The sequence below is a fragment of the Mya arenaria genome, chromosome 15, assembly GCF_026914265.1.
Source record: "Mya arenaria isolate MELC-2E11 chromosome 15, ASM2691426v1".
NCBI classification, from domain to species: Eukaryota; Metazoa; Mollusca; class Bivalvia; order Myida; family Myidae; genus Mya; species Mya arenaria.
This window is the reverse complement of record NC_069136.1, coordinates 53,118,565-53,137,957: the sequence shown is the minus strand read 5'-3', so window position 1 is coordinate 53,137,957 and position 19,393 is coordinate 53,118,565. Positions and strand designations below refer to the sequence as shown.

The 19,393-nt window shown below is 33.9% G+C and overlaps 1 protein-coding gene across 1 annotated transcript; it reads right to left on the bottom strand.

The window, feature by feature from the left end:
- Positions 1-1,148: 1,148 nt before the first annotated feature.
- LOC128219479 (uncharacterized) lies at positions 1,149-10,233 on the bottom strand. The gene is made up of 5 exons (XM_052927289.1): positions 10,047-10,233; positions 5,074-5,184; positions 2,850-2,978; positions 2,218-2,302; positions 1,149-1,434 (listed from the first exon to the last, which is right to left on the bottom strand). Exons 1-5 carry the CDS (start codon positions 10,231-10,233, stop codon positions 1,179-1,181), a joined length of 768 nt encoding a protein of 255 aa, XP_052783249.1. The 3' UTR covers positions 1,149-1,178.
- Between the last annotated feature and the right edge of the window lie 9,160 nt (positions 10,234-19,393).

Genomic DNA, 19,393 nt, shown 5'->3' with positions numbered 1-19,393 from the left:
GCATTGCATGACAATTCCTTGTGCACTGTAGCTAATATACAAAAAGTGAAGCTGCACACGGCATGGTCTATGGCATTCAATGATCATTTCCGTAAATGTTCGTATAGATATACACGTTCATTTCCGTCATATTCTTAAGTACCCATACACGACAGAGATGAAATTACCTTAAATGTTTCCGATACGTATGCAAAGGATGTTAAGGATGTAGATATTCAGTCTCTTATTAATAGTCCGGACCTATTAACCAACTGCTGCATATACTTTACCTGCACAATTGTTGATTATGAGTTGGACATTAATCAACATAAACTTGAACCATTAAAGGAACTCGAATCAATGTTGGGAAATTATTCACATTATAACGACAGACAGTTTCCTTTCAATCGCATAAAAGCTAGTATAATGTCGAAGCCATCCTGAAGGACACTAGAAAATTCCATGGTTTATAGATCCAAGGTTTAAAGAACAACTTTATAATAACCTTAGACTGATAATAAGTTTAACGCTAAACTTTCTGAGTAGAATACAGTATGAAAGCAAATATATGCCGATAAAAGATGGGATTTTTAATTAAACGTTTGGAAATGAAAGACTAAAGAGTGTACAATCGAAAAGATGATCAGCCGGAAGTGTTCCTTTCGTAACATGATATGAATGAAAGAATATAATTTCCTAAAGTCTTACTCGTCAGTGTTTACATAAACGTTCAGTAAGGTTGCGCCTAAAATGTGTCCAGAAGCTTTATTTGAACATTTAAGTTGTTCAAATAAATCAGAAAGAAATGAAGACAATATTTACTTCACCAGTAATCTCAGAAAATCTCGTCTTCGCTAAATCAATCGTGAAAATGTTGCTTTCTGTGAGTACTTGGTGAAAATAATTGACAAGCAATATCAAACTTTAACACATATGATTTATTAATGTGTTTATTAATGAAACAATGAAAACTACTGGGACAATATTTACGTTCTGTTTATTTTGTGTATTGTATTGAGCCCGGTTAGAACCGGTAAAAGTTCTTTACTGATAAATATATAATGTTGAATCATGATAATAAGTAACATTGTGACACATTATTTATATACTTGTAAATCGTTATGTTATGAATCTAATTGATAAATAAATGCAATTTATATGGAATCACACAACCCCAAGAACTAACATTTTCTTTGCCTTCATGTGTTTTGAGAGTCGTGTTCGTCTGAATTTATTTCTTGGATTGAGAGATAGTTGTCAACACCCGTAGTCCTGTTCAGTTTTTCGTAATTATTACTCTCTATACTTTTTCCGGCGTTTATGTGCATTTCATTATTTGCTGTGTTAACATATTCAACTCGTTGTTGATGGTCTACAGTAGTTGAAACTCCTGTGGCTTGCTGTCGTGTAGTCTTTTCTGTCGCGGCGTTATTAAAGCAAGCCCTGAGCATGTACCTGAAAAATATATATATTGTACTGTTATATACGCATGCAAGATATATTTAACTTAAATAATAATATTACATTCAGCATTATATATTCCACCTGCAAAGTTTTTCCTCTTCCAGTAAATGCCCATTCAATTGAATGTTAGTAAGGTTATGTGTATGTGTGTACGGTAACATGCACTTGAATTTTATCTTTTGACAGGCAAAGCAGCTCAGCATGTCCTCCTTTATTTAGTTCAAAGGGATTTAATTTAAATTTTGACTGTTATTTTTGTCCCTTGTAATGACAAGGTTTCACAAAATGATATCTTTGCTAGTGCATTATTAGTTCCTGCAAAGGAAGATCAAGCATGTGCCTCTGATCTGTATGTTAATATTTGTATGAACATATATTAACAACAGGTAGTAACTTGATGAATATTAAAAGGAATAAGTATGTCTAACCATCAATCAAAATAGCATTGCTTAGATATGCTAACGATGAGTGGTATTCACCTTTTGAAAGAAATTTGGATTTAAGAAATAAACCAAAAAATAAAACCTAGTATATTTTATCAATCTGTTTCGTAACTTCAAGTCGTTGTCGCTGCGAGCACATCCATTAATGTCCAAAATGTACCTTTCACGATGTTTTAGCAAAATAACGTCAACATATGATACACCTTTGATTAAAGAATGTTTCCAAGGGATTAATGTTATATATTAGTGTTTATTTAATAATGATTGACAGGTATTAATAAAAGAAAGTGCAAAACGTACATCATAATGATAATTATTATAAATGACTTACCTTCTCTTAATCATAACTGCAAGTACTCCAACAACAAGTAATGTCACAGCAATAATCACACCGACCACTATTCCAGTGGATGACCCTGTAATTGTAATATAACTGTTATTTTATTTGCGAATTTAACTGATATTTGGACCAAGACTAAGATTTACCAAACACACACTGGAAATAACCAAAATCATTGAACCATAAACGGTTTAATGATTAACTATTGTCCAACATTGGAAATGAAAGATTGTTCGAAACATGACAATGCTTTATGTTTATAAAATCTAAGGCGCCATAGAAAGGATTGCCCATAATCATCAATATTATTATGCGAAATGATGCTACTTCAATATCTGTGCTCCTTATCCAAGAATATCATTTGACTATATATAACTAATATTTAGATTCCTTTCATGATCTTCAATCTGTGTTGTTTTATTGATTTTTCAAAACGCATTTCTTTTGTTTCTGTTTTATTCCTTGTGACTTTTTTGGCTTGAGGTCAGGTTTTATATCATTTAAAAGTTCATGAAAGAAATCTTGTATTTAAACACAACAGCTGCCGAAAAATTCAAGTACATAACCTATGAAGAACTACTTGTGATCTAACCGTCTAGAATAGTTATCATTAAATATACCACCTTCGTCCTTGTCTAAAGATGATGTTGTTTCTTCGGGTACCGGAAGCGATATTGGCGTTGTTCTCAATGTTGGCGCTTGCGTTTGATCTGTGTATGTTGTATTGCCATAAGCGGTTGACGGCAACGTATCTATTATCATGCGATAAATACAAAACATTACTTCCAGAATAATTGTACTGATTAATGTGGTATAAATAGAATATTATGGTTTTTAAGTAAGCACATTTGAGAAACATATCGGTCTCAAATGCACCTCGACAGTGTAATTGCTGATTTAACACTATACTGCAGCTAGTATATCAACTACCTTGAATGGCAATTAAAGAAACACAATGATTTGATATTTTAATCAATTAGCCAAATGAATCAGTATCAGCATAAAATATATCACTGTATGATTTCAATACACTTAAGTAACATTGAAAGTGATCATTATTGTATAAACACAACACTCGGTGTGTTTCTTTTGGAAACCAAGTCGTTTTATCTACTAAGGGTATCAATATCGGACAAAAGCACGCTAAAAGACAATTAGATTGTCTGTCATTTGGTCATTGTGTTTTTAACCAAATGGTCAGGAAATTTCAAAGGATGTCAAAGGTAAGTACATCCACCTACAGTGGTTGAAGGCTACTAAGGACTGGTGAACCTCTGCAATATAAGTCAAATTTTAGTTTTTTAGTCTTTTATAGTGCAGAAAGAGATTTATTTGATTGGGCTCGTGCCTTAAGTTTGCATTGTAATGTTTTACAATTTCATATCTAGAATTTCTACATTGATTATTTTGTTTTAAATACTTTATTATTTGTGTGCTAACTTTTATTTTGACAAAAAGCTGAATTGAATAGACAATGCATTGCCGCAAACTAGTCATAAAGAATAAGACGGGTAAGTGAATGTACGACTATTTCAAGAATTCTGGTCCTTGTTCGGGGTTTTGTAGCTTTTTTAAATAACTTAAGGTATTAAGATCCGTTTGAACAGACGATGCATTTCTGCAAAACATTCTCTTTGTAGACCATTTCTGCATAGTTGTTTAGTTAAAAAGTGTAAAAACGGGTAAGTTAAATTTTCGATGTTTTTCAGATTTCTGTTCCTTATTCCTCATTTCACTTATTGTGCGATATCAAGTACTTGAAGCACTCCATCCCGCTAATTAAGACAATGCATTTATGCGAACAATTTGTTTAGACCTATGTTGCATTGACATTACGTCAAAAGTAAGCAAATTAAACAATTTGAAATTGAGCTTTTTCCCAGAATTCCGTTTCGAAGCGTTTTTAAAGCCTTTTAAGCATTAAAAACACTTGCAATAAACCATACATTTACAAAAGCAAAATCTGTTTAAATCAATGTAGCATGGATATTTTGAAAAACATGAAGATATCGCCTTATTCGGGTTTTGGTACGGCTTTAAAGTACTTTAATCACTAAACCCCTCTTGAATAGACAATGCATTTCTGCAAACGTTTGATGTAGGTCATCTCTGCTAAGGTGTTTGATCAAAGAATGCATTTAAAATACACCGTTTTTGTTTCTATTCGAGATTGACCGTTCCATGGCGGTACCTAACAATTCTTAATAAACATACTTTTTATATATACTGTGCTGTTTGTGGAGTTTATAGCTGTTCTTCCATATTTCATTAACATGCTTTACAGGGAAAATCCCAAAAGTCAAAATTTCAAATATAAATCCTGTTTAGAAACACAAGGTAAGAGTCAAAACGACACTGAACTAGAGACACAAACGAGTAAAGTAAACACATATACACGTATAAACATCACAAACAGACCACATCCACACCACAATAGTTTTACCGATTATGATGTGTTTACCATCTTCGAACGGTAGGTGGAACTCGAGTTTATGGGACACGAGTCTACATTTATCAATTTTAACAAAATAAGAACCTTGCTTAAATTTGTTCGAAATGAATTTCATGGAAAATTTAAATCGTTGGAAAGTTATTATCTCTTACGAACATTAGCAAAAAACAGTATCCAGGGTCCTGTTTAAGAGCACAATGATAAAGCCCAAACAAGCACAACACATGCTACACAAAGCTACAAGATAACTAACGTCATTGGTAAATGGTGGGGGTAAACGACTTGGCATTGTCACTTGAAACCCAGTTATTTAAACCGGTTTACGAACGCTCAGACTCACACTTACCCCAACATTTAGTATTTACGAATTATATTCATGCTCAATTTGTACTGACCTCCTGTGCACAAGCTTTTTCTCGATTCACCTTCGTGAGCAAATTTGACGTAAAAAGTCCGGTTTATCTTCTCCGCATATGCATTCGTCCGAGGTGGATTGGTGCTTTCACCTGTAAGGTAATATATCAGATAATGTAATACGGCGTGTGATCCACACTATCAAAGACTTTCTCAAGTTTGTTTAAAATATCAACAGAACAAATCATATGTTTGAACATTCTTTCATAACGTTACATTATACAAAACATGATGTCTCCCCTTCAACGCGAATAAATACATATTACACGTGGTTATATAATGCTGAAATGCTTAAACTATTCGTTGAACAATTCATATGATATGCATCTTTTCCATAAAACAGTATATACTCGGAAAAAATACCCCCTTTTACGCATTTCAAACAAATATTATTAGAATTATTATTAATCTATATGAAAACCACCAGCACTGTCCGTCTTGCAAGCGATTTGGCCAATTTCACATTGTAATATCTACAGTATATTATCAAACTCTTCATTTCTGTCATATTTTTTTTTAGAAATGCAAATTTATAATCCACTAATAAAGGAAGGTAAATTAACGCAATAGTGTGCATGAGTCAAATAGTCTTGCACTCTCGGATCAATATATCAGTACATGATTTTAAAATCATTTTTAGCAGAATTTGCCGGCGAAAAGCAGGAGGATAACTACAAAACAATGGGTATCAGAATAGTTGAGATATAGAAATAACAGGGCTGTCTATCATTGGAACAATGGTCCAAGCGTTCTATATTTTATTATCAAAAGGTCGTAAATCTTCCTAAGTCGCCTCTTAATAGAGAGTTCGTTCAAACTTTTACTTCTGGGCGTGTCCCTGTAGATTCTATTTTATTATTTTACTAACACAATATACTGTGTTTTTCATTCATAGCAAATAATTAATACCATTATGCCGTTGTTGTATACATTTACTTAATGACTTAGACAAGCAATTAAGATGGAAAGCGTGCAGAGTGAAATTTGTGAATTATGAATCCCGAATCGTGAACGATAAATTATTTAAATGGAAGTCACCACAGGTGATTAACATGTTACTTATTGTTTCTTTATAACTGTTAAGAGGTTCATTAAGTACATGTTTGGAGCACAAACATTGTCCCGTTTCCCGCCTAGACGGTATGTTTCCCTCATAATATGTCTCCATAAATCTGCCTTAGCGAAGCTGTTAGCATGATATCCGCATAATTGTTATGGAGCTCTGGTGGCAAAAATATACACTCGATTTTTTATTCATAATTGTAAAGCCACGTTAAAGGAACATACAAATTTTACTAAAAGGTAAAATATTTTAAATATCCCTATTTATTAAAAGTTACCATAGAACATTGCTAAGTGAAGGCTACTAAATCAGTGAAATTGTATAATTTTATTTTTATTATTTCATCTCATATTAATGTTGGAAATCAACAAGTTCCTATGATGAGGCGTTTTGCGATATGGTAAAACAATCGCCACACCGAATATATATCCTTCAAATAGTTACCGAGATTTACTCAGACGCATGCTAGGGCTACAAATCCAGTATGCATTCAAATTCAACTTCCTATGATCGTTTCTATGTTGTTCTATGGACCGTATTTCGAAGACAATAACTCCAATTTCAGTACGTCGAAAGAGTTGCATAACTTCAAAAAGGAGAAATATAAGCCAACACTTCATGGTTAAAACGGTTTAAACGGACGGACGGATGGAGCGATTTCGATAATTGATTGACTACAAAGTGAAGAAAGAATGTTAATAGTACTACCGCTACCAAAACCTCAACTTGTTGGAAAAGAACTTGGAATGACATAACGTGCGTTTCTATTTCAACCATGTGTGATATTGATATGATGGTTAAAATAGAAACTCTAGCAATAATCGAATACATTATTTACTAGGGAATATAGTGAAGTTTATGTCATTTGCTCAATTATTTCCGTGAATAAGGTACAATTTGTTCGACATCAATACATTTTGAAATGTGTGTGGAACGATAAACAAACTATTTTTAACTGGCAAAAGTTGTCCTCGGCATAGTTAACAAGTGTTCGAATCGAAAATGAGCGGACACCGAAAACTGAAATATTAATGCTTGAGCATTTTTTTGTGAATTTAATATATTCTATAACTAAACACCCCGTTTCTTCATTGTTTGATTGATTGATTTAATGACTGTTTGATCAATTTTACTTTAATTTTGTGTCATGAACGAAACAAAAACAATCGACATTCAACTTAAGTTTTGAAACATGATATAACTTTAACAACAACTAAATCCATAACAGTTCTATCAAGATGCAAACACCAAAAATTTAATAAAAATAAATAATAAGATAAGTTTGCTTAGTTAACTTATGATTCCTATGTTTTATTCGGCAATAATACACATTCACTATAAATAGTAACATTTTACTATAGAAATTCGTTCCCGCAATAATGAATATTGTCTCCGCCCTTGAGATTATCACGGCACGTCAGGGCGATTATGGCATAATTGCCTGACGAAGACAAAAACGTGCACACTGACGTCATTTCACGAAAATAAAATGGCCGCCGTATCTCGGTAGGCAAACATTTCAACATTGAAGGCTTTAAAGGAATTAAAATGGAACAATCGATGCAATAATAGTGAAATTAGTTTTACCAATAATGACACCTCCCGTGTTTCTGTAACGAGTATTACCCGAAACCGTACTGGATGTACTACATACGGTAAATGTCATTAAGCAGTGAGACAAGGAAATGTTTTGTTGAAACGTTTTGGTTTACTTTATTCGCTGAGAAATGTTAATTATTCTAGCGAAATGTCTAGGGTTATTCAAGCCGAGATTATTATGAAACTGCCCCTAGGCTTGATCGACCCAAGCTGTGCTCACCTATTGAAATAAACATCACAATCAGCCGATGTAAAACAGGAAATATTTGAAGAATGGAAAAATTGCAGGCTTATTTTAAAAATACGTACGAAAAGGTTGGCTTTTTTGAATTCCAGTCATTCGTTATTTTTTGCAGCTAATGCCGTTCAAAACCATTTTGTTATATCTCAGTTTTAAGACTTTCAGGCTAGATGCTAATTATATGACATATTCTTTATTATTCCGCAAAATCATGTTTTTAAGTTCATTTGAAATCATTGACAAATGACAAAATATATGTATTATACAGGATAATACATGGCTGACCATGTATTATTCTATAAAAAAAATACAGAGAGTATATAATAGAAAGGCACCACATTTGCCCTTTTCACGATCATTTCATATTTCTTCACCACGAATCTCAATCAATAAAACAAAAGTAAATCGTACGAATATGGTCAGTTGTCAAATAATCGATAAATGTTATATTTAAAAAGACCAATATATTAGAAATAAAAGCTTAACACTAACAATATTATGAAAATGAAACCAGTTTATAGAGTGGATACATGCAAAGGTGAACAAACAACATATATTGTTATTAATGATATAAATGTAATTTTATTTTCATAGTTTTACTCAACTATATTTACTGCTTAATATCATGGCTTTTCTTGAAATTGATGTACAGTTAACAAGTTTGTTCTTATTTCAAAAATGAATCGTATAGTGAGGCTTTGTTCTAAACAATTCAATACAAATATTGTAAAACGTATTTATTCTTTATTTCTGGCCATATTTCCATAATCATTCCTAAGTGTATCAAGCTTTTGTATCTTTTTTACAAAGCAAAATTATCAATTCTAGCTGTTTTACAGAATATATAATATTTATTGTAATTGTGATAAAGATAATGTTCTTAAAAAGTCTCAGAACTCTTCAAGAAGAAAATAATGTAACACATATACATTACGTGCTTAGCGTGATCCTGCTTTAAGTTACTTAACACTGTTCGAGCAATTGGGGCCTGGATTGTAACTATTCGCTTATAATTTGTGGTGTTCGTCCGGTACAGAGTCTAAACTATATATAATCACTATAGAAAACGTTATTGGCACCATGGTGTGCATTAATCTTTTATATGGTAATATACCATGTCTAGTTGATGTTGAAAAGTCTATCATGATTTGTTTTTTTAAACATGAGTTAAATTTATTTGTTAGTGCAGTCCTGTTTTGCCCTACTTTTGAGAGCCTACCCGTGGCGGACAGGTTCTAACCGAGACAGACATCCAAGTATGTTTTGGTTATCAGAATAGACCCTGTACTTGAAACTTACAATACGGGGAAAAGAAGTCACCAAATGGAAATTCAAAACATAGTTGTTAGCTAGTCTTATGCGTGATATTTATTGCCAACAAAGATCGTTCAATATGCTATGTGTTACTTGAGTTTCGTATAAAGTTCAAGATTAAACAAATCATTTTAGGAACAAAAGTTTGATTTTGAAAAATTACCACTGTGTTAAAACATGCTTAACGGTTCAAGCATTGTTATTCCTTCAATGGAACCAATTTTAGCACAATAATTATTTGAGCATGAACTCGTTTCATTTTCCGTTACTCTTTTTGAATGATGTATGACTTAACTGTGTTGCTCGCTTGTTTAACGAGTTTTAATCGTCAATACGAACGTATTAACTTATTCCACAAATCCTTTTTCACCTCAAAAGTCACGATTCTTTTATTTGAGCATATATCCTGGTTGAAAGTAAAATACGACTTAACCTACCTTTATTTTATTTTTTTAAAGTTTTCTTTTTTCATAGGATTCAAGGGAAGATTTTGTCGAATGGTTTTTATTCAAATGATCGTTTTCTTAAAAAGCAGTTATAGTGGTTCACACCTGTAGAGAACGTTTGGAAACAATATGCATACCGTCGGTTAACCTGGGACAAAAACATGAACAATATCTGAATCATGTTAGTTGTTCACCTTACAGACATAGATCGCTTCATCCGCCCCATACGTTAAAATCGTGGTAACATTATGAAATGTTAGACGGTTAACTATGAAAGAATGATGTACATACCAAACACATCGCTCAAAGATATAATAGATTCTTTCTTTATTATTCCTGTCCAATGTCTCTGCGCGTCCGGGTTTGTGAAATTCACATTTCTTATACTTTGTATCGATGCAGGGAATTTCCCTCCAACGACGCAGTTTTCAACAGCCTGGGCCCAAAGTTGATCACTTTGATAGTGTAGTTCCGCCATCGGGTTATATTCTATAACAGAAAAGGGCTTGCATTATGAATACAAACAAATAACACTTTAGTAAGCATTAAACTGTTCGATCTGGGTCAAACGTATTTACCTAGAGATATGATATCCCCCGAATACCATTCTATTGCCTCCACTTCAAATCACTACTATTTCAATGTTCTTATTTTGGAAGTCTCTGAGAAGCACTTGGAAATATATAAGCATAAACAGCATGAACTTGCAACATAAGTAAAGTAAGTCTAAGTACAACATGCTTGACCGAAAATGGAATTTAAAGACGTGGTCGACTGGCCGAGGAAAACCTGAGATAAACCCCTCTTTTTGGGAAAAACTCAGAAACCCCCACTCGTTTGTCATCGCAATTTACGCAAAAAACATATCAATTGTTCATGTATACGTGCGATACCGAGTTGTACAAGTGTTAATTATATCGTCAGTTTCTTCGTAGACAAGAGAAAACAAATTTGATAATTCAAATGATGAACTTTTAAAATATAACCAACATTCACCATAAAAGTTTTCTTGTAAACACTTTACAATCAATTGAATCTATGTAAACGTATCGGTCCCTCAGAACCAAATGCCTTTACATTAATATGCGCACAATTCATTCGTGCATATAAACGCCACCTGGCGGTTATTACATCGTAACAAGGGAACATAATTTCCTTCTTATTCGTATCACTTAAACTTCAAAAAAAAGTATTTCCCTGTTTACCATTTAATATTCACCTATAGGAAACAACAAACTCAATACTATTTCAATGTTCTTATTTTGGAAGTCCCAGAGAAGAACTTGGAAAACCGATGAATTTTAAAGGACGGGTAAATTGATATATGTAATCAATTATTCTCAATATGATGAAGAAAAACTATTTTCATCAAATATACTCATTGTTGACTGGTAATGACATTTTAAACTTTTGTTTACAAACTTAATGCCAAAGACAAATATTAAACAAACCGTTACACATATCTAGTTTTACTAGATTCACTTAACTAACATTCATGTGTTTTGACATTCTGTCCATTGTTGACATCACACGTTTCTGAAGCAGATCTGAATAAATGTTCACCATGTTTCTAAATATCGTCAACATGAGTTACAAGTGTCCGAATAAATAAATCTTATATATTCGTATAAGATATCGATTAACCGCATAACCTTGTATAGTCAATATAAATTTGGATAAAATCATCCTCATTTTAGGTTAATGAATCGCTTTTCAAAAGTAAATATTTACACCTCAACTTCCATTCCTTAAATGAACTGCCTTTCGGCAATTGCGTTCATCAATCAATGAACGCAACATCTTCGGATATGTTCGGATCGTAATTCATTGCATAACAATATACATGAAAGCTATTGATCTTGTTATTGGTTGTATTGTGTCTGCAGGTCCCGTAAAATATAGATCAACATTTTTAAAAGTGTTAGTTAATTATATTTTAAATATAATGGTACCAGAAGTGTTTCAATTTTACGTTTACAAGTGATTGCAAGTGGTTGATCTTTTCCCACTTTATTGTGACGTCATTCGAAAAAAATGTTTCCGGTTATAGTCGGGTCGTTCTATTTACAGAATGGGTAAGAACGGATTACTTAAAGGTTTTCTTAAATGAAATGAATAAATTTTTTAACAATTCTTGAATGAAATAATGAACTATTGGTGTAAATATAAGGAATGAATTGCGGGGTTGATGTCATTATCGGGGATATGAACGCAATTGGGTTGGTCAAAACTACGCGTGGAGTCCTTTGGACTCCACACACATTGACCAACCCAATTGCGTTCATACCCCGATAATGACATCAACCCCGCAATTCATTCCTTAAATGAACTGGACACAAGTTCTAGCTTTAGTAATAACTGAACTGTCTCTATATGTGTGAACATTGTTTCGTTTTATAAGTTTGTGTCTATTACATTGATATTCAATAGTTCTGTACTACAGCCAGAGCAGGTAAAACCAGCAAAAGCCACTAAACACCTGCCCTTTAAGGAATTCGTGTCAATGAACATAAATATATTTCAATAGTAGAAAACTTAAGCAGGCAAACCATTCCTTCTCCCTAAACCGTTAGTTAAATCCTACTTTTCTAACTGAATGAACTATTTTCGTATTGACGAATGATACTTGTGGCCATACACTTCTGTAGCAGTTCCGGGAGAAGATCCACTTTGCCCACTAAGCTTTTGGTAAAACATCTGGTAAAGTGTCATCCTTGTGCGTTTGCAAAAATATACGTTTAAGCAAACATGTTTCTGCTAAATCATTATTTATAGTTCATTCACATAAATCAATTCGGTTAACAATCATGGCTTATGACTGAGAATTATAACTTTCGTATGAATCAGCAAAACAACAATGTTTACAGACTAACAAGTAATGGTGATGCCACCTTTCACTCTTATTATTTATCTCTGGCGATGCCGCCATGAAACAGCGATGCCGCTTTTTATAACTTTATAACAATACTTGCATATTAACTTAAGTACTGGTGATGTCACCGTGTAATTTTTTTTTTTATCTCTGGCGATGCCGCCATAAATCAGCGATGCCGCTTTTTTTGACTTTATAACAATGTTTACATTTTAACTAGTGATGGTGATACCACCGTGTTCTATAATCATCCATCAATGGCAATTCCGTCATGAATCAGCGATGCCACTTTCTACAATTTTATAACAACATTTACATATTAACTAATACTGGTGATGACAACGTGTACTATTATCATTTATCTCTGGCGATGCCGCCATGAATCAGCAATACCGCTCTTTATAACTTTATAACAATATTCACATATTAACTAATACTGGTGATGTCACCGAGTACTAAAGCAATCTATCTATGGCTATGCCGCCATGAATCAGTGATACTAATTTTCATAATTGTATAACAATATTTACATATTAAGTAATACTTGTTATGAACGTGTACTATAAATACTCATCTCTGACAATGCCGCCGTGGATCAGCGATGATGCTTTTTAAAACTCCATAAGAACATTTGCATATAAACTATACCCGTAACAGGTGATGCCAACGTTTACTATTATTATTCATCTCGGGCGATGCCGCTGTGAATCAGATCTTCTGATCTTCAGATTATCTTTCTTATCTTTTAATCAATAATGCAATCATTCTAAAGTGCAGTATTACACCCTTGTGTTTTACATTTAACACATTAACTCTATGATATATTATTTCTTTTTGACAAATAAATCATGTCTACTATGTTTAAAATAAAGCCCAAACAAACTTCCATTTAGATTAGTAGCCGCTTTTAACAGCGAATGACTTATAAAACGAACCTAAAAGGTGCGTATCACTCGACATATCATTGAAGTCGACATAAAGTATACCCAATTTTCCGTACAACTAATTAAAAAAATATATCGCAGACTGTCGATGACAATTTTCAAGACATTGATTAAATAACAGTTTGACACTGTGCACCAAGGCATACAAATACACGTGCAAAACACCGAAGTTCAGATGTTTAAAATGAAAATGCCATACTCATCGAAATCAACTACTCGAGACAAAGTGCCCCATTCATTATAATCCATATTATTGACACTGTCTTTCAAAACCAAAATTCAGAGCTCTATATAAGTCTAAATGCAAACTAAAATATATGATTTCTGAACAAACCAAATTTGTCAGTGCAATCTATCATGAAATCTCAATTTTGACAGCATAAATGACCGCGTTTGCTAAGAAGACACACTTGATTCGGTTCAGGCTGACACCACGCTTCTGTAACCGTGCTAACACACATTCCCGATTTTACAAATGTACTTTGCGTGAACTTTATGTGACTTAAATGGCATCATCTCTCACAAAAACATGTGGCAGTTCCTGTAGCATATTTTCTATGGAACGTTGATAAATTCCTGGACAAGACTTCACACTATAAGGTATTCGATTGTACACAAATCAACCTTTGTGCGTATTAATGGTGACATATTTCTTCGATTCTTCTTCAAGTTCAGATAGCAAGTATGCTTGTGAAAAGTCCAATTTTGAAAAACGGTTCCCCCAATTAACGTTGCATACAAATTTGTAATTAAGAATAGGGAATAAGTTAATTGTCCAACTTCGAACACTTATTTATTGTTTCTTTAGTATCTCCACATATCCTGATTGATTTCCCACCATTGACAATCGGCACAATCGGCGCCGCCGATTCCAAAAATCTATACAAGAGTTATTGTTTCTCCGTTTGGTAGACGTTCACGCTATTTCTGGATGCATTCTTACATAGCAAACGGTACTACGGTCGTGCTTTAAAGTACTTTGGTTTGCTATCCAGGTCACTGTAGATTTTTGCCTTCACGCCAGTTATTTTCAAATAGTTCTTTATTGAATACGCGTCCGTATTTGTTAAAAATCGAATCCAAATCATTGTCATCAGTTGCCAAACTTAATATTACAGAAAATATTTTATTTCTTCCCACTTAAGTTTTTAAGCAACTTTCTTCCGAGGGGATTTGGCCCATCAATATTCACCACAATGATCGGCAATACAACGTTTTTGTTTTCGAATCCACGTTCACGTTGCATATCCCAAGGTTTGTTAAATACTCTCAAGAGTGTGTTATCAAATTTGCTTTAGTTTTCTCAAAGAAATGAAGATTCTTTCAATGTTTCCCAGGTCTCCCGACTATCTGTCGTTGGTGAAGCTCAAGTGTCCAGCTCAAATGACACAGTTGTGGAGTTAAGGTCATTTTAAACCTCATATGGTTATGTCAATGTTATACATGGTGTACACTTCACTCCGCAAAGTTCTGCTTTCCTGGTCTCTTTTTAAACTGTTTTGGCGGAAGCTATTTTTTGCTTTTTCTCCACTCTACAAGCCTTTTGCACATGTCCTGTTTTTGAACAATTGTAGCAAACACAGTCCTTATATCGCCATTCAAATGGTCCATGCGTTGTTCTTTTTCAACTATAACACTGCTTCCCAACTGCTTTTTAAAGGTTGTCTGTAGGTAGCAGTTCTTGCTGTGTGGTGCCTATGTTGACCAACTTTATTCACAGTAGCCCCATTTGCCGACTGATTATATAAAGCGGCAGCACTTTTTGCCGCAATTTCCAAGCTTGTCGCAATCTCAAAAGCTTTTTTAAAGTCCAGCTTTGGTTCTGAATGTTATCTCCGCTGCACCCTGTCCTCATTAATGCCACATACGAGTCGATAACGAACCAGCATTTCTAGTGCCTCGCCAAATTCGAAATCCTCCGACAATTTACGTAATTCCGCCAGACAGTTTGATCTCTTTTATTATTCCGTACACAGCCATTTCCCACTATCCTCGTCGCCAAATGTTATAACTGAAGATTTCATCAGCTTTACACATTTATACTCGACAGGTACCACAGTTCTACTACTTCTACTACTACTACCACAAATACCACTACTACTACTACTACTACTACTACTACTACTACTACTACTACTACTACTACTACTACTACTACTACTACTACTACTACTACTACTACTACTACTACTACTTCTACTACTAACATACTCATAACTACTACTAATACTAGTACATATGCATTTTGGTTAAATTATTCTAAAGATTTACCTTTAGGCCACACCAAATTGATATTTCGTTCCGCGGATTTACCGCTCCTATTTTTTTGAAAATGTAAAAAAAATATTTTTATTTTTTTTGCGCGCCCGCACCTCCATTTTGATCGCCAAATTTTTTTCAGGTAATAATTTATTAAAAGGCTAAAAATAATCAAGTATAATTTTTCTACGCTAGTTTTAGTGCTTTTGTAAAGGGAAGTTACCGATGCGTAGTGTTTTTTATACTGTATATCGATCGGTTTAGCATGGGTTTCAATAAATTCAATCAAAATGGCGGCTTCCGGTATAAACAATGTGGCTCGAAGTTTGGAAATTAAATCTTATTTTTGACAATAAATATGTTTTGAGCATGCTTGAAGTCATTGTTGATCGTCTCATGCACTAACGGATCATTATTTAAAGCAATCATTATGCAATAAAGCATGTGTATCTGAGACTGGTAGCGATTATATTGCGTAATTAGTGACTCGTTTTGGAAATCGGAATGATCAACTTAGTACTATTTTATTCAAGTCGTAATACCAGGGACCAAAATTTTACCTCGTAACGACGATGTTGAAGATGACGGGTCAACTTAACTGGAACATGAGTCATTGTTTGGTCCAAATTGATGTATCAAGCTCATTTTTGATCAAATTCTGACAAAACAACAGTTTTGAACAAATATCTTTTCACAAATAGCGATATACCTCAACATAAGTAAGCCTAAATATATCACCTTATATTTTGTTTTTATTTGCAGCATAATCCAGAATTGTAATGCACTTGTCAATTGTAACCACGGCCCCGCCCACCCCTCACCCTTGTTCCAGGGGTATACCGGGGACAGCAGAGGCAATGGGCTGTGTTTTTACCTTTCAGGTGGCCCCGCAGTGCCTAGTGAATGTGGTTTTGTCTTCATATTGAAAATAGTCGGGAATGGGCCTCACATAGGTATTCGGGGTTGCGTGGGCCATTTGGCAGGGATTTTACCAGTAGTGTGTCCCTGCAGGTCGGTTATTTTACCCAGGTTTTGAGTGACCGGAAGTCAAAGTCCCCGCTATTCCGGACTAAGGGGGGGGGGCATATACAATTGGCTGGTGTATAAAAACATCTAAATAACCAAAAAAAGTACTCTGAAAATTACACTTGTTCCTTTGTTTTAATAAGCACATGTCATTGCATTTCCTGTGATAATAAAAACAAAATTTAGTCTATGTTATATGGAGTCAGATGTTTGATGATGCCTGTGTAAGTGATCATTTTTTACAAATCCAAAATCAATCCTAAGTTATGTCTAAATACAGTTGCATATGATGTTAAACTGATTCAGGAAGATTTATATAAGTCGTTTCAAACTTTTTACTAAAAGCAGGGTTAATTATTATTATGAATGATCGTCATATTAAAGTACGTTTTAATTATATAAGAAATTAGATGTATCCATATAATGTTTGTACTAAACACGGATGAATAAATAGTATGTATTCCGACATTTTCCCAATGTCCATTAGAGGTTCAGTTTAAGATGGCATTAAAATGGGTTTAAGGGCAATTATTTTGAACAATCTTTTTTATTTATATTGAATATAAGGAAAAATATATTTTTCGCTCTTCGCTCGCTTCGGTTTTTATGAAAACTGACAAAACAAAAAAAAATCTTTTTTTTTTCGCTCGCTCGCTCCATTTTTTGGGGGCAAAAATCCGAGGAACTAAACATTCATTTGGTGTGGCCTTAGTTTTTAGTGAAGCTTATATCCCTTTTTTCATTCATGGATTCTGCTTTTCTAGACGGCACTTTGCTGATTTTGACATGCATCGTTTAAAATGACATAGCAATGGCTCATGAATAAAGGCGATTGCACTGTACAGTCTAAGTAAGCATATCTTTTCGTGATTCTTTCGTTAATCGTTTGCCAAAAGTTCAAAATTGTTTTCACGGTCGAAGTCAAATTTGTCGGTTTTCAAAAACTATTTCTTACTGTAAAATCAAACTGTGCAAGGTGATTGAAGTATTTTATAGGCTATTTATTCAAAATATAATTTAAACAAGGCTGATTATTTTCAAAACAGCCGGTAAAATGGAAGAATGGCTGCCTTTTGTCAAATAATTTACAGCATTCTAATATTATCCCTAGTTTTGACAGCCAATGAAAATGTTCCATTCCATAAATCCGTTTTTTGGCCAGTTTGGTAGCCAATCAAAACAGAAGACACTCATATTGGCCGACTTCTGTCTATATTGGGCGAGTTTTTGCATATATCGTTGTCAATTGTTAAGTATTAGTACTATGATTGTCCTAGTATCGCGTCAAATACGTCATAGTTGATAAATAATACATTTATAATCCGTCGGCATCTGTACAACAATCTGTACAACCACGCGTTTCTTTCGTGCATATTTTATTGACTTGACCGTTCTTTGTACATCGAGAGTTTGCGCCAAGATTGAATTTCGTTTTTAAATATCAAAATATGTATACAATTGCATGCAACAAATTAGTTAGGTTTTCAATATATTGTACTTTTCAATTAATTCCTTTCAAACAAAAGCAAGAATATTGACATTATCTTCTTGTTATGATTTTGCTGCATCAGTAGACTATATATCTACAAAATATTAAAATATTCGGGACAATATGTATTTGTTGCAAGACATGTAGCAAAAAACCGTAGCGTTTGAATTTATAAAGCTCATAAAGCTCCCTAAATCTATCATGCAAGGGGTCAAGTTCAACAGCTTGTCAAGTCTCTTGAGACCTCGGCCGAGTGAAAAAGTGTCAAATGATACAATTTCAACTCCTACACTATTCTGCCTGCGAGTTGCAAATTGCACCGGATAATAAACATAACACAGAAAAAAAAATCAAATTCGTAATCGTTTTTGTTGCTAACTGACACGCGTTGCTAAGGATCGTACGGCAAGCTAGTACCAATGAAACTATTAATAGCAACAGCATTTCAAATTCTCAAGGCAATGCTAGCTCTTATTTAGCTTAAAAAATTTTTTAAACATACCAATTACTTTTTCTCAACCCCAAGTGATTCGGTTCTACTCGGTTATCATCACATCACAATTATAAAACACAGAATCTTACAACTTTAAGAATTTTCGTGCGTATCTAATACTAGCATAACGGCTGGAAAATAGGATTCTTGAGCTTTAACTGCTGTGTTATTTTGGCCGCGTTTCAACTACATGTAGGTCACAAAAGTGAACAAAAATACTATGGATTTCTTTTGCGGAGTTTTGACCTGCAAATATTTAATATTCAGCGTTTATCATCTACAAGCACACTACAAAAGCCGAACTCTTAGACATCGATTTGTGAAAGAAAAAAGGTGAAAGGGAAGAAAATTGTAACAACGACGACAAAGAGAGCCTCCGTCACAAACGGAAAACGGCTATCAATGAGGGAAGAACAATGAACAGCAACGGGGTAAGTTTCACGGGGATCGTTTTATTGGGGCGACCCGAATTATAAAAACAAATAATTTAATGGGCGTGTGGTCCTTCTGTGTTGTCTTGTCCTGTCTCTCGTTGTGTGCCTAATTGTGTCTTCG